At 43.7% G+C, this 16,956-nt stretch overlaps 1 protein-coding gene across 12 annotated transcripts in view; it reads left to right on the plus strand.

The window, feature by feature from the left end:
* ANKDD1B (ankyrin repeat and death domain containing 1B) overlaps positions 1-16,956 on the plus strand; it is a 65,014-nt gene that overhangs the window by 23,470 nt on the left and 24,588 nt on the right. For 11 of the 12 annotated variants that reach the window (XR_012504866.1, XR_012504868.1, XR_012504870.1 and 8 more), the window contains 4 exons: positions 5,808-5,906; positions 6,670-6,768; positions 11,140-11,238; positions 16,821-16,919. Coding sequence is in view for 4 of the 12 variants with exons in the window: in XM_074359923.1 (XP_074216024.1) it covers positions 5,808-5,906; positions 6,670-6,768; positions 11,140-11,238; positions 16,821-16,919 (396 nt within the window). In the remaining 8 variants the exon portion in view is untranslated. The remainder of the gene's footprint in view (positions 1-5,807; positions 5,907-6,669; positions 6,769-11,139; positions 11,239-16,820; positions 16,920-16,956) is intronic. The other variant, XR_012504869.1, reaches the window with a different exon arrangement.

Below are 16,956 nucleotides of genomic sequence, written 5' to 3' on the forward strand. Positions count from 1 at the left end.
TGTTATTTCTGTGGGGCACATGTCTTCAAAGCCAGGATGGCTCCCACACTTGCCCAGTGTGCGACTTGCCCCCTGGCAACTGAGCCATCGCCTGAGGGGACAAAGACAGCAGCCCCCGGGCAGCTGTGTGGAGGATGGTATGAAGAGGAACAGCTGACACGGACAAGCTGTGGTTTGTGGCCCCTGTCTTCTGAGTAGACGGGTGTCAAGTGTGGCCTGTGATAACTATGTGAGTCTGAAATGTTTAGTTGACCCTGAGAAGACCTCCTGATGGACTTTGAGGTCACTCATAGTTCTGTGAGGTAGGAAGGGTGACAGAAGCTCAACTCAAACTACTTTAAGGGAAAGAAAAAAGGGGGGAATTTATTAACTCATTCAGTGAAAAATTTCAGGCAGGGGTAGCTTCAGGCTTGTCTGAATCCAGGAGCTCAGATGATGTCAGCGGGGCTCTTTGTCGCTTCTCCCATTTTTCAGCTCTGCTCTCCGCTCTGCCAGCTTCACTCTTAGGTGGTGTCTCCCTTTTGGAAGGCTCCTTCTCCTTAAAGAGGGCTCCTGATAGCTTAGCTGATGACACTAGAGTGAAAATAGGATGTGCCAGAAAAAAAGCCACGGGGGACTTTGATTGCCCTGGCTTGGCACGTGACCATCCATGAACCAAACACTGTGACCGAGGGCTGTGTGGTGGAAGAGGCAGGAGCTGGAATGCACAGCTCCACAAAAATGGGGTGCAGGGGCTGTTCTCTGTGGCAAAGATGGGGGCAGGAAGCTGGTCACCAGTGCTCCTTTCTCCTGTTCCAGTGCATTTGTAACCTTATTTAAAGGTCATCATCCACCCTTTGTTGTCCCCTGCCTCCGCAACCACACACACACTCACACTGAGTTACCTGCCCCCACATATCACCAGCACTCAGTCGTTGCATTTCATTATAATCGCTTGCATATGTGTCCGTCTTCCCTACGGGACTGTGAGCTTATTGGGGATGGGGCTCTATAGTTTTTATCTTGGCCACTCTTGCTTAGCACAATATCTGACATATATAATAATATTAATAACTGAATAATTAACATATCAATGTTAACTAAATAAATGATTTATAAGGATGTGTGCCTAAATGTTTTCATCTAGTATATAATCAGTGTTTCTCGTCCCCCTTTTGTGATTTGTTTATATGGACCTTTATCTGTTGTCATTATTTGCAGGTGTTTGTATAAGCCAGACACAGTCATGTGGGGTCTGTCATTCCCCAAGAGCTGTGCATGGTCAGGACTAGATCTTGCTCTTCACTTAGGCGTCTGTCTCACAGGCAGCACACAGGGGCCACGAGCAATCTCTGTCTTTTCCGTTTGCTTTTCCTTAGTGACTCAGCGAGAACGATGATGGGTCAGGACTTCAAACTTTGAAGGGTTGGGGACATAAGTCTAATTGGCAACATATCTGGCTCAAGAATATAAATGAAGGGAAATTTTTGGTACCAGTTTTTTTTTTTTCCTCCAGCCTCTGTTCATGCATGAATACAGAGCCCTGTAGGGCTGAACCCTATACACATTTTTGGTGGTGGGGGGGGGCATTTATTATTTTGGCACTTTTCCTTCAATTTTTCTCTAAGTTATTGCAGAATCATAAGCTATTATCTCAAGTTAACAGTGACCGTTAACTTTTTATTATCTTGCATTAGCAGGCAATCCGATGACGAATCTCAGATTCAGGAACCTTCTTGTAAAGAGTCTTGTATCTTGTTTTTCACATTTCAAGCATCTTGCTCAGCTTTTAGTTAATAACAGTATTGTGAATTTTTTCTTTAGCCAATTTGTGAATGTTTTCTTTAGTTGAAAAAATACTTCTGCCTCTATTTTGTCACCCCAACTTCCTTTCCTGCTTTTAAAGATTCCAGAATTGAGTTTTCTATGGGTCTTTCACTATTCTTGATGACATTTTGGCTTTTGAAAATGGAGTCTCCCTCGGCAATGTGAAAAGTTGGAGAAATTACCGTAATCAGAAGATTCTCCATTTGAACTTTCCTCCTCAACAAATCACACCTAAAATCCCTCTTAAGCTGTATTCTCTGAATAATTCCTAATTTCTCCTTTCCATTTCATATAGACCTGTTCTCAAGAGTTTTCCTGTTGATTATTTATGAACATTGGAGAGAAACATGTGAGCAAGCTAGGAAGGCCTAAAAAGAAGCAGTTGATACAATGTCATTTCTGAGTGAGTCATGTAAATATTAAACCCTGGAGAATTTCTGCTTCAAACAATTTTATCTGTAGGGTGAAGTTCACTGAGTGGTGTGTGGGTGACTCAAACAGAATCTGGCATAAAATTAGCTTCTCAGAAGATAGTTGAGTGAAAGAACTATTCAGTAAATGCAGAAAGTTGGTAAAATTGCTGCATTTGAAAGGGAGTCTCATTGTCTGACTGAGGTGGCACCTCCCCAGACACCTTGGGAGGACCATTTTTTTTTTAATTAATGAATTAAATTGAAGTATAGTCAATTTACAATGTTGTGTTAGTTTCTGGTTTCAGCAGAGTGATTCACTTATACATATATATATATATATATATATACACACACATACATATACATATATACACATTCCTTTTCATATTCTTTCTCATTAGAGATTACTACTAGGTACTGAATATAGTTCCCTGTGCTATACAGAAACAACTCGTTGTTTATCTATTTCATATATAGTAGTTAGTATCTGCAGATCTTGAAGTCCCAATTTATCCTCTACCACCTTTTTCCTCTATGGTAACCATAAGTTTGCTTTCTATGTTTGTGAATCTGTCTCTGTTTTGTAAATAAGTTCATTTGGCTCCTTTTTTTTTGAGATTCCACATATAAGTGATATCATATTGTATTTTTCTTTCTCTTTCTGGCTTACTTCACTTAGTATGATGATCTCCAGGTCCATCCATGTGGCTGCAGATGGTATTATTTTATTCTTTTTTATGGTTGAGTAGTATTCCATTGTATACATGTACGACAACTTCTTTATCCAGTCACCTGTCAATGGACATTTAGATCACTTCCATGTCCTGGCTATTGTAAATAGTGCTGCAATGAATATGGGGATGCGTGTACCTCTTTCCTTGTGGTTTGATGACTAGAGAAGTTCCTTTAACATTTGTTGTAAAGCTGGTTTGGTGGTGGTGAATCCTTTTAGCTTTTGTTTACCTGTGAAGCTTTTGATTTCTCTATCAAATCTGAATGAGAGCCTTGCTGGACAGAGTGTTCTTGGTTGTAGGTTTTACCATTTCATCACTTCAAATATATCGTGCCACTCCCTTCTGGCCTGTAGAGTTTCCACTGAAAAATCAGCTGATAACCTTATGGGAGTTCCCTTGTATGTTATTTGTTGCTTTTCTCTTGATAATTTTAATATTTTTAATTTTTGTCAATTTGATTACTGTGTGCCTCAGTGTGTTCCTCTTTGGGTGGATCCTATGTGGAACTCTCTGCACTTCCTGGACTTGGGTGACTATTTCCTTTTGTTAGGGAAGTTTTCAGTTATTATCTCTTTGAATATTTTCTCAGGTCCTTTCTCTCTCTCTTCACTTTCTGGGACCCCTATAATGTGAATATTAGTGTGCTTCCTGTTGTCCCAGAGTTCTCTTAAACTGGCCTCATTTCTTTTCATTCTTTTTTCTGTTCTGCCATAGTGATTTTCATTAATCTGTCTTCTGGCTCACTAATTCATTCTTCTGCCTCATTTGGTCTATTCTTGGTTCCTTCTAGTGTGTTATTAAATTTCAGTAATTATATTCTTCAACTCTGAGTTTTCTTTATGTTTTCTCTTTGCTGAAAGCTTCCCCCTGTGCATCTGTACTTCTTCTGAGTTCTCTGTCCATCTTCACCATAATTACTCTAAACTTTCTCAGATAAGTTGCCTGTCTCCGCTTGACTTATTTCTTCTTCTGGAATTTTATCTTGTGTCTTGGCCTAGAAGATATTCCTCTGCTGCCTCATATTGTCTTGATTTCTATTTGTATTTTTAGGTAGCTTAATTATGTTTCTAGACCTTGGAGGAGTGGCCCTCTGTGGGAGCCACTTCTCTCTTGTCACCTAAGGGCCAAGGTCCAGCTGGTCCCAGGGTAGAGTGTGGCCTGCATTTGTGGACTCCTTCCACAGGCTTTGGGATTATCGTTTTCTTACTTCTGGTACCTGCCCCTGGTGGATGAGGCTGGACTAGAGGCTTATGCAGGTTTCCTGGCAGGAGTTGCTGGTGCCTGCCCATTGCTGGGTGAAACTAGGTCCTGGATCTCTGGTGGGTAGGGCTGTGTCTAGGGGCACGCCTAGAGGCGGTTGTGGCTCAGGAAGTCTGCTGATGGGTGGGGCTCTGTTCCTACCCAGTATGTTATTTGTCCTGAGGCTTCCCAGCACTTAAGCCTACAGGCTGCTTGGTAGCAGTAGCGCTAGGTGGTAGCGCTAGGTCTTGGTGCTAATGACCCAAGCAAGATGTCAGCCTCCAGGAAAGCTCATGTAAATGAACATTCCCCAAATGTCTGCCACCAGATTTTATGTCCCCTGGGTGACAGCAGTCCCTTACCTCCCCAGGAGACCCTCCAAAACCAGCAGGCAGGTCTGGCCCAGGTTCCTATGAAATCACTGCCTCTGCCCTTGGACCCAGCATGTCCGAGATTCTGTGTGCACTTCCCAAGAGAATGAAGTCTCTGTTTCCCTCAGTCCCATGGAGCTCCTGAAGTTCAGCTCCGCTGGCCTTCAAAACCAGATGTTCTGGGGTTTCCTCTTCCCAATGTTGGAACCCCAGGCTAGGGAGCCTGACATGGGCTCAGAACTCTCACTCCTATGGGACGGCCTCTGCGACTTAATTATTCTTCAGTTTGTGGGTCACCCACCCAGGGTTATGGGACCCGATTTTATCATGAGCACACCCCTCCTATCATTCTGCTGTGGTTCCCTCTTTATGTTTCCAATTGAAGATCTTTTTTGCTAGGTTCTGTTGTGTGCTACGTCAGGGTGGTGCAAGCTGGTGATGCAGGTTGGTAAAAGAATTTACCAGAGATAAAGCATGAGATAAAGTATGAGAGTAGTGAAGGAATTTATTGGGGTACGCTGCCATAGACAACAGCAAGTCACGTGAATGAGAGGTGCCTGTGTGAGCCCTATGGGTTAGTTGTTGGGGTGTTTTATAAGGTAGGGTCACAAGGTGCCTGATCAGCTTGTGCATAAGGCTCTGATTGATTGTAGATGAGGTAAGAGGTTTAGGGTCCGTGAAAGGTGGTGGGATTTATGACTCTGATCAGGTGGGTTGAAACTAGCCAGGCTGAGCTATTGTGAGATTAGGCATTACCTAGGGCTATTAGTCTGTTAGGGCAAACACACCCAGTAAAGAGTGTACTTTATCTGTTGGGGGATCACAGGCAGACATCTGACAGCCCAGGAGTGGGGGTTGTTGGACTTTCAAGGGCATCAGTTGTCCCCGCAGTTTTCAGTCTTTTTTTCTGATGGTTGTTTAGCAGTCAGTTGTGGTTTTGTTGTAATGGTAAGGAGAGGTGAGCTTGTGGTGAGAAGGCCATTTCTGAGCAGTACTTCTCTGCCCGCATAAAAACGATTCTGTGCTGATGCGGAGTTCCCACGGTTTGGGGCAACAACTCGGAACTGGATCTGGTTTGGAATCAGAGAGATTGTTATCACCCTCCCCCAAGAAGGGCCCAGAATTCTATGACCAGAGTCACTATCTTGTCCTTCTCGTCCCCCGCACAGTGCTGCCCACTGTCATTTGCCTCGCCTGTTGGGTCAGTGGGTAATTAACACTGGGGCGTTGTGATTGATTTTCAGAAAGGAAGAAAACCATTTCTTTTGGCAGCGGAGAGGGGACATGTTGAAATGATAGAAAAACTCATGGCCCTTAACCTGCATACTTCAGAAAGGGACAAGGTGAGATGGACTCTGGTGTCTTTGCTGAGTGCTGGAGAAAGGGGAGTGACAGCTGATGTGCAGGTTAGGTGGTGGTGGTGTGGTAAGCAGTAGAGTTGTTCAGTTGTTACTACAGTCAGAGAGAATCATGGAATATCCAGATGAAATCAACCCACTTTTGCAGTGGGTTGTCCAGATTTCCAATTTCTCTCCATAAATGCTTGTGAAATCAGTGGACTACATGGAATTTCTACTGTCAGCTCCAGTCTACTCTTTTCTTCCCCTGAGGTCTGCTGGAGACTCAGCCCCTGAGTCTGGGGAGAGACACATTGGCTGCACATCCGTGTCTATGTGCATATCTTTGATGATTTTCTTAGGAGAAGTTCCTAGGTGTGGAATTGTATAGGTCACAGAGTTCTGCACATTTTAAAGTCTTTTGGTATTTATTGTTAAAACTCCCTCCCAGAAATCTTTCACCAGTTTGCCTTCCCAAAGATTATATGGGAAAAAGTTTTTGTCCCACTTTTTGCTAGCAAATGAGCAGCAAAGGTAGGGCAAGGAGCATGGATGATTTTTTCTCTACTGCTTCAAACAGCTATGTATTTTCATTTAAAACTTTTTAAAAATTATGAATTTCACTTACAGCTGTGGATAACATGGCCCACACTCTGGCCACAGCTTTAATCAAAATAATACCTCCCCAGAAGCCCTGCAGCAGCCCAGACTATGGGAGGGGGTGTTCCTTGCTGCAGTGGAATCTACCGTGGGTGTGTCTGTGTTGCAGGAGGGGAACGCTGCCCTGCACCTCGCAGCAAAGAATGGTCACAGCCCTGCAGTCTGGGTGCTGCTCACCCAGTGGCAAGAAGTAAATGAGACCAATGAGGTATGTGGAGGTGCTCATTACAGGAGGACATGAGGCTCAAAAGTGGAAAGGTGGGAGGAACAGCTTTCAAGAAAGGAAAAGGAAGCAAACAAAAATGTTAGTGCCACAGGGTGTACAATGTGATGCTAAAAGATTCCTATTTTTTCTTTAAAGTAACCCACAGAAGTTCATTTGTTAACCCATTCATTTATTCACCCATACCTCCAGGAGCTATTTAATATGTGCTCTATGCTAGGTAGACTGTGTATTCTTATTCTAGAAGCCTACAGGGCAAGAAGGTCATAAAAAAAATTCATGTATTGGGCTAAATGCCATTATAGATGTATGTACACTGTGCTGTGGGAACACAGAGGAAAATACCCAGGCTTCACAGAGGGGGTGGTATATTGTCTGGGTCTGGGCATTGGAACGGGCACAAGGGTAGAGTATTCCAGACAAGGGAAGAGCCCGTGTAAAGGAACCAAGGCGAGAAAGAGCACGATGTTGTCCTGGGAAAGACGAGCTGTGGGGTGGCAGGAATGAAGGGTGGGTGGGCCAGGAAAGGTGGCTGCTCAGTGGACCATGGGAGAGAGATGATGAAAGGTGGTGCTTACCAGGAGGAGGGTTTGGCTCTAGCTTGTTGGCAGTAGAGAACTTGAAGGGTTTTAAGCAGCAAACAGGGGTGGGATCCATCTTGGGTGCAGGCAGGTAGCTGTCAGAGTGGTTTGAAGGGGGGATTGGTGCTTGGAGGGGCTGGAGGTGGGGAGTCTCAGTCAGGTGACCACGGATGTGGCTGAAGCCCGAGCTCCGGAGAGCCTGTCACAGGCAGCAAACAGGGCAGAGGCTTGTGTCCAGGGATGAGGGAGAGGGAAGACTTTCTGACCCCCAGCTCTCTGGCTTGGACTGTGGGAGGGTCGGGTACCATCCCTGAGCTGTGCAGCACAGGGGAGGAGAGGGTGAACGAGGTCGGTAATGCGGGTTTGGATGGGCTCACTCTGAGGCATCCGGGATGAGGGGGTATATTCAGGTGGGGGGCAGCAGGGAGATAGAAACTGGGCCTGGGGTTCAGTGGAGAAGCTGTGTCTGTGGAGGCAGACTTGTGAGTCACCTTTTAACCTCTGGGTCAGTGCCTGTGGGGCTGGCTCTTTGGAAACTCAGGCAAGGGAGTCCTCTTGGACCTCATAGTTCAACGTTCTGATAAATTCTAACCTGACACCTCTCCTGAGAGATACTTCTAGAAGTAATATCATAATCACTTAATGTAAGACACCATTGCTTGTAGGGCACATCATTGTTTTATGTAACACTAAGAAAAAATAATGCTGCCAATTAAACTATGACACACAAAAAAGCTTTCTTTTCAGTTAGAATATTTTATACCTATTGAAAGAGTTTTTAGATTTTCATCTTAGAATTTTTTTTTTTTTATCACACCCATGTAGAGGAACAGATAAGCGAGGCAAGCTGGTTAAGTATTCGTGTACTTCACACATTGAGTTCAATTCTTCTAAATCACTTTCTTACTCAGAGTCTTGATGTCCTTGCCTTTCCCAACAACATTTTCCCTTCTGTGCCTTCAAGGGCGCTTGTGAGGCAGTGTTTCTTCAAAGGCTGCCTCGCTGTAGTTCCTGAGATTTTCTTCTAAGCCACTGACACGGATTCTGGTTTAATGCACATCACAAACGATGACAACTGTGTCATGTCTGCTACCTGCTGGGCTGAGATTGTGAGCTACATCCTGATCTCAGATATGTTAGCAAGAGAAGCAGTATCTGACCTAGAGTTGGTGAATTATGACCATCAGAATAGCCACAATGTAGCCATAGGGCAACATAATGAAGACTGAAGGCTCTCAAAGTGGACATGTGTGATGCCTGGGAAAAGTCAGTATTCCCTTTGGACCACAGAGGCCCATTAGCCTGGTCCCATGCATCCCTGGACTGGGGCACACACAGATGAAAAGCAGGGCTCCGACTACTTGGGTCTGATCCTGGCTCCATCACTCCGGCTGGATGATCGTGGGCATGTTACTTGGTCCCCCGGAGCCTCAGTTTCCTCATCTGTCAAATAGCCTCATAAGGCCATGATGAGGTTTAAAATGAAAGGCTGCGCTGCACCCTTAGTACAGGGAAGAGTGCCTGGCATGGGCTAAGTGTGTAACAAGTCGTATCCGTTGTTATCACTGGTGTCATGTTGTGCAGTAAGTGGGATCATGGTTGTCATCGGAATCAGTGGTATATAGCGTTGTCATCCTCCTTTTTTCTCTTCCAGTTCCTGGGAGAATGTAAGCCAGACTTTCAGCTGAGGATCAGGGACAAAAATAGAGCCTTCATTTGTTTATTTTTATGTGTGTGACCATCTGGCATTGTGATGATCAGGTTGAATTGGTTTAACTTAAGGAAGATTCTCGGAGTTTGGTCTTCTTGAATAAAAGTTATGAATGATGTGTGGGAAACTCAAAAAGACCATGAATCACCTAGGGTAAATCTTCAGCGTGATTGCCCTTCGCAAATCGATACAGAGATCCAGTCCGATAGTCACAGGATTTAACTTAAAGCTCTAGTCGTTCTTGCCCTGCTGTTTTCATGCTTTACCACTGGAATGTGTGCGCTTGGATTTCATCCACCCTTTAGCTATTTTTGAGTCAGGGCACACTGGGGAAAAGCCATAAAGTCCAACAAAGTGTAACTGCAGATTATGATAGGTCTCATTTGCACAAAGTCAAGTATCTAGTGATAATATTAGCCTTTTGGATAAGGTCCACAGTGTTCACACAGCGTTGGGCTGCCTCCGTTTCTTTACATAGGTTCTTGCCAGACCAGTTGGAGTGACTCACGGGACTATGCTCTGCAGCAGTGGTCTCCAAACATTCTTGGTAGCAAACTCATACCAGTAAAGAAACTCACATGGACCTAATCACATGTACATTTATAATTAAATTAATATATTATAAAACATGCCAGGAAAGTAAATTTTAAAGATTGAGATAAAAATAAACATAAATGGCAATTCTCATATTTTCTCTACATTGAAACATCGGATGTATTTTCCTTCCAGTTTTCTTTGTGTTCCTATTCATGTGTACTTTTAGTGGCTGCCCAGAATTCATTGAACTGTTCTTTAGCACTTGGACGTTTAGGTTTTGTTCAGTTTTTATTATTAAAGTGATGCTGTCACGGGCTTCCTTGTATGTAAACTTTAGTCTGTATTCTTCACTGTTTCCTTTGAGTATATTCTTCGAGGTAGGATTGCTGGGTCAACGATATGAATGTTTATTAGGCTCCTGATATAGATTAAAGACATGGATTCTTTCCTTCACAATTTTTGCAAAAATTTTTCCACTGGGGTTTGCCTTTTGGCATCTCTTTTCCTGGAAATCAAGAAGTCAGATGACTTTGTAGCAGAGGGCTGTCCCAGGCACCCAGGTGAAGCAGCCACAATACGACTTTTCCATCTTGGTAGGATAGGATCATTGGTCCTGGGTTCTTTTGTTCCTTTTGACATGATTGTTCGTACCTAATTGGCTGTGAGTAAAGCTTTCTGAACTTACCCTAATGCAGAATAGTGTCCAAGGCGGGAAGTGGTTAGGACATGGGGAAGGAATTTTGCATTTCTTCCTACTATTTTTAGGAAAGAATCCGCATGAGGAGGGGGAAATTTCTAAGTTATTACGTGAGACCAGTTCCTTCTTTTCTATGTTTTGGCCTAAACTCACCTTATACTACTAGTGTTTATCATGGTGAGTTTCAGAAAAGTTGATTACAGAGGTAGGTATTACATTTTTTTGTATGTGACATACAATATTTTAAATCAGTTTTAAAGGTTAAAGCTGTACTTGGTACATATGTGCTTCTATTTCTGTATATTTCATACTGCATTATAATTCCTCATTCCTGTGATTATCTTTCCTAACAGGCTGTTACCTTCTTGTGGGCAGGGTCTGTATCCTAGTCATCTTTCCAGTCCCAATGCCTGCTAGTGCCTGCTGAACACTAGGAGTCTCATAAATGTTTGTCAGATTAATTAATAAAGCTTAAAAGTATGAGTGGTGCAGGGAAAGCCTGAAAGGAGGCAGCATGACAAAGTAGTTAAGAATGCAGGCTTTGGAGCCAAGCAGCTGGACTTGCATATTAGCTTTGCCACTTTTCAGCTGAGGCTTAGTTTCTTTATCTATAAAATGGATATAATAACCCTGACCTCATAGGGCTATTGTGCAGTTTAACTGTGCCAAAGCATACAATCTTGGCAGTATAAGTTGGCACATAGATGCTCAATAAATGCAATCCATTAAGAGTAATGCGCCAAAGACATAGAAAAAGCATGCTGTTTCTCAGGTAATTTCATTCCATGCCAAGGGGCAATTAATTTTAACTATTTTTTCCCTTTTGTTAGAATGGCGAAACACCATTCTTCCTAGCTGTTGAAGGAGGTCATGAAGAATGCAGCAAAGTGCTCTTGGCAGCTGGAAGTGATATCAACATTCCAAATAAAGTATGTGCTCCATGCCTGCTCACTCACACAGGGAGGGGGACTTGAAATGTTCTTTGGGTAATCTGGTCCTGGGCTGGGCTTTTGTAAAATGAAGCCAGTCCCTCAGTAATCGTAGGGGTTTGGTTCAAGGACCCGCCCGGGGATACCAAAATCTTGGGATGCTCAAGTCCCTTCTATAAAATGGCATAATAGAGTCGTTGTCTGTGGTTCTGGATCTGAGGCTTCAACCAACCATATTCAACCTGTGATTGGTTGAATCTGCCAGTGCAGAACCTGGGTCAGGGGTTTGGAGGGCTGACTTTTGCTTACTTTGGGACAAGAATTAATGATTTACCTCTGATATTCCCGTATTAACTTTTCCTCAAAAACAATGCCATTCTTAATTATTTGGGGCAGGAATAATTGAAAACAGGGCCAAAGTAGCAGGTAGTTGTCAATTCTCAAATACAGAGACACTCCTACCCTACTTTTTCTACCTTATACATGGTAGGTGTGGAAAAAATATTAATGTACTGTGTGAAAACCCAAGTGGTCAGTCTGGAGCCTGAAGAAGACAGGATGGTGCCTTCTTTTAAATACAAAATAGTTTGGTGCTAAGATCCTTTGACACTTATTTTCATTTTTCAGATGAGAAAACTAGAATTTAGAAAAGGCAAGGAACTCATCCAGGATCATACAGCCATTCAATGAAAGTGCAAGGATTCGAGCTCAGAGCCTGAGATTCTAAGTGCTGAATAGCCTTGTCTTCAAATGGTTTTACTTTCTTTTTCTATTTTTCTAATTAATTTTAAATTAGAAGGAAAATAACAAAAAATCTGAATAGTACCAAAGGGTATATGATGAAAAATATTTTATTCCAACTCCGCATCTCAATTTCATTTCCTCAGAACTAATATTATTAATAGTTGATTTAATCTTGCAGGAATTTTCCGTGCAGTCACTTGGAAAATGTGGTTAAACACATGCACATATACTTACTGACCCCACATAAATGGTAGGTAGCTCACCATCTCTATGTATGCATACATATACGTACATTTAAATACACACCTGTTCACATATGTATATACTGCTCTGCACGTTGGTTTTTTTACTTGCCAGTATCTATGCATCTATCTATCTTGGAGATCTCACCATATTAGCACAGTGTGTATACACAGTTCCTTTTCAAAAAGTGTGAAGTTAAACACTAGAATTAAGAATGAAGTCCCAAACCGGGAATTTTTTATATCCTTGTATTCTGCTCGCAGGAGTGTACGCTTATTTAACCCGTTTGAAAAGCAATTTGTCTCTTCCTATTCATCCATGTTTGGGAAATTATGTTAAGGTGATAATCTAAAAGCGGGGGAAGCTCTGTGTTTTAGGATAGATGTTAAAGTTACCACCGATAGCCAAGAATTAGATATAACCTATAACCTATAAGGGCAACAAAAGGTCAGGGAAGGCTAAAAAAAGTTTGGTGAACCTATTTCTATTATGATAAATACTAAATATACCGCCATATAGAAAAATATTCATTCATGATAGAACACTAATTGAAAAGACAGTATGTGTTTGTACATGTGTTTGTCACTGTATAAAATTTGTAAAAAAATGGACAAGTTTGCAAGAGAAAATAGAAAATGAAGCTAGTGTGAGGTGATTCCACTGATGCTGCAAGGTTATTCAGGCAATAAGTGAAAGCAACGTTAAGAATTCATGGGGCCCAGGAAATATTCAGGATATGGAGAGCGGTGCTGTTTTTCTGTCATTGCCTGGGTGCCTCTCAGCCCCGGGTCTGCAGCCACCCTGGAAGGAGTCCCTGGAAAGGCCTCCCTCATTAGCAGGATCCTCCTGGGCTCACTCCTGTCAGCTCACTGCGTTGCTCTGTGCCCTCCCTCCGTCACTCCCTTTAATTATTTGGCCCTCAGAGGGGATTTGCTTTCTAATGGCTTTCACATGCTCACGTTCTCCCCACCCTGCTAGGACGGCAGGCTCCACGTTGTCCACATCCTTATGGCCTCGACCTCATCCAGGCAGCCTGGAAATTGTCTTGAGTTCATTTTTCAGCTTTTGTATTATCTTGAGTCTCATTAGCACACTTCCTGGATCAGCAGCCTCAGAACCCCGACTGCTGTCCACACCTGTCTCCGTCCCACTCAGTGAAGACCCCAGGGAAACGGGCAGCTTGAAGCAAGAAGCCAGCAGCCTGGACACACACCCAGGGCGTGTGAGACTCATTTTGCTTCCACATCTGTGGGCGATTACTGTGTTTGGTCTTGAAAATGCTTCACGCACTGACACTGATTAGCCCTGGGCTCCCGGAGCCTGTGCCCCCACCCCGACTAAGGGAGGGCATCAAGGCTGAGTCATTTCTGCGGAAGTGCCTGGAGAGAGATTATGGCATTAGCTGCCTCTGGAGGCTTCCCCTCTTTGTGCTAAGGGGAGTGGCTGCCCAGAGTGTGGGCAGCGGGATGTCTTCAGGGCCTTACCAGCCGCCCCAGGTCTAGTGAAGACGTCTGGAGACCCTAAGAACTCTGTATTTCCGGAGGCCCTACCCTGACATCTTACCAAATATTTGTAAATGCCCCCAGATTCCCTATTAAATATATCTTTTTTTGCTGTAAATTATTTTTAAAGGCATTTTTATCTGTGCTTTTACAATTATTTGCATATGATAAACTCCCCTAATGTATGATTGACTCTGGTTTCTTAGAACTCCGTGCACACTTGAGAATTTGAGGGAGGTGAAAAAATTGACCCTACATATTGTTTACAAATGTAATGAATATCTTATGAATATTACATTTAACAATCAATGAAGTATGAATATGTCTATTAAATATTTATTGACTTCAATTTCATGATTTTCTTTTGGTATCTTAAAACAGATTTTTTTTTTTTTAAGATTTCAGGTATTTCTTTGCTTTTAAAAACTCTATATGCCCTACACACTGTACCTGGAATGCTTCATGGGTGAAATGGCACAGACTCCTACAGCTCTTTCTGCTGTAGGGTTCCTGGCTTTGGCATCTCACAGACTTATTTCCGCTTCACATCTTCCCACTGTGGAGCACTGCCCATCATTCTAAGCTCAGTCTAAATGCCACCCTATCCACGCAGCCTTTCTGATCACTCAGTGCAAAGTCATGCTGTTTTACTTCTCACTGTAGCACATACCACTAGCAGATACTGTTCTTCTAATAACGCCTAGAATCTAATAAATGGGTTTGTTCTAAATCTGCTGAGTTACTGATCTACCAGTCTACCATCTATAGATTAGTTGACCGTCCACCCCGACTGGAGTATAACATCAGAGATCTTGTCGGTCTAGGCATATCCCACCCCCAACTATCTAACAGAGGGCCTGACACATAATAAGTACTCGATAATTTTTTGTGGAATGAATGTAATGATCGTTATGATTACTGTATACGTTTACTCGCTCATTTATTTTCCCAGTATTGTTGTTTGAGAGAAAGAAGTAGGATGGTGTGGCAGGTGGAATAATGGCCCCCAAAGATGTTTGCATAATCGTCCTCGGAACCTGTGAGTATGTGAGTTCCCACGGCAAGGGGAAGCTAAGATTGCTCATTATCTGACCTTACAGTGAGAGCAGCCTGGATTATCCAGGTGAGCCTACTGTAATCACAAGGGTCCTTTAAAGCAGAAGGAGGAGGCCGTCAGGGAGGTCAGAGTGATGCGATGTGAGAAGGACTCAGTATACCATCGCTGACTTTGAGGTTGGAGGATGGGGACCATGAGCCAGAGGATATGGGTGGCTGCTACAAACTGAAAGAAGCAACGAAATGGATTCTCCTTAAAGCCTGCAGAAAAGCCTTTGTTTTAGCCCAGCGAGACCTTTTTCAGACTTCTGACCTCCAGACCTGTGAGATAATACATTGGTATTGTTTAAGGCACTAAATTTGTGGTAATTTGTTATTAGCAGCAATAGAAAACTAGTAATATAGGTGGTTGTGTCATTTTTACAGAGGAAGACTTAGAGGCCCGTCCCTGAGAGGCCACTTATTCAATGTCATATAGGCATTTAGTATCAGCTCAAGCTAGACTCCAGTTGGCCAGAGCGCGTATCATTCCTGTGAACATTTGTACCATTTATCTGTTGGTTCATAACAAACCAAACCAAAGCACAGTGGCATTACTGTCTTCCATGGCTCTGAGGGTTGACTGAGCTCAGCTGGGGAATTCTTAACATTGGGTCAGCTGTGTGGTTGCAGTCAGATATTGGCCAGGATTTCAGTTATTTGCAGGCTTACCTACGTGGATGTCCACAGTGGCCCACTCACAGGCCGGGCAGTTGAGGTTGGCCATCAGCTGGGGCTCTTGACCGGAGCACCAGCATGTGGCGTCTGCATGTGCCTTGGCCTTCTCGCAGCGTGGCAGCTGGCTTCCGTGTTGTAGGGAGCAGAAGCCGCCGGGCCAGCTAGGGGCCACACTGGAACCAGCATACTATCACTTCTGCCATGTTCTATTAGTCAGAGCAGTTACAGGGTCCACCCCAATTCAAGGGGATGAAGAGATAAACCCCACTGCTTGATAGGGAGTGGCAGGGTCACACTGCGGAGGAGCGGATTGGATGGCACATACTTATGCAGCCGTTTCAGAAAAAAATAATATCCTGTGGCATCCTTATACTGAGGATCTGAAAATACCTTGTAGCAATCTTGCAATTACAGCTGTCCCTCAATATCCACGGGGGATTGGTTCCAGGACCCGGCTCACATACCAAAATCAAGTCCCTTATACAAAATGCACAGTATTGGCATGTAACAGGGCACAGCCTCCTGTGTAAATGCTGTGTAAATAGTTGCCAGCACATGAGCAAATTCAAGTTTTGCTTTTTGGCACTTCCTGGAATTTTTTTTCCAAATATTTTTGATCCATGGTTGATTGAATTCACAGATGCGGAGTCCGTGGATACAGGGGGCCAGCTGTAATCAATCACTAACTATTCATTGGACTTTGTCTTATTGCAGGGCACCATGCTAGGCCTGTTGGAGGGCGGCAGGATAATGAAGAGTAGACCCTGACCTGAGCACTTTGCCATCTAGTGTGGGCACTAAGTGAGGATATTTGAGCAGGAGCCGGGGAGACAGCTGGTAGCAGAGTGAAGGAGAGGTACTAAAGGGGTTGAGTAGAAGGACTGTGAGGAAATCTGCTTTGAGGCCGTCTCTGCAAAGGGGAGGGTTGCTAGTAAATGGTCAGGGCAGGAGAGTATTGGGGCATTTCCTCAGGCCAATACCAAATTCAGCTGTTTCAGCTCAAGAAGGGGGTTTGTAGGGTGTATAGAAAGGAGACTGGCCCTAGTCCTTTTTGTACTTCCTGGAGAAGGTGACAGGTTTAATTCATACTTGCCTGAGGCATGTGTTTTCTCTAGGACTTTGACTCTTTTATGGGAGACACCTAGAAGCAACAGAGAGCCCCACCCCTCCACCCAAATAATCAGAAACATGTGGATTTTCTTTTCTAAGAAGTCGTACTATTACACTGTATCAATTGATTACTAGTGAGGAACTTCAGAAAGCAGGCTGGATTCTAATGGGGGTCCCTCCCTGCCTTCTCTCTCCACCTGTCTCCTGCAGCTCAGTATCAGTGCTTTGCAGACAGCAGCCCGGAATGGCCACGCATCCCTTGTCAGCTTTCTTCTCAGTGAGAACGTTGATCTGCACCATAAGGTGGAAGTGAGTCTATTACGGTAACACGGGCTTTGGTCCCGGC

This window comes from Camelus bactrianus, chromosome 3, assembly GCF_048773025.1.
Source record: "Camelus bactrianus isolate YW-2024 breed Bactrian camel chromosome 3, ASM4877302v1, whole genome shotgun sequence".
Taxonomy (NCBI): Eukaryota; Metazoa; Chordata; class Mammalia; order Artiodactyla; family Camelidae; genus Camelus; species Camelus bactrianus.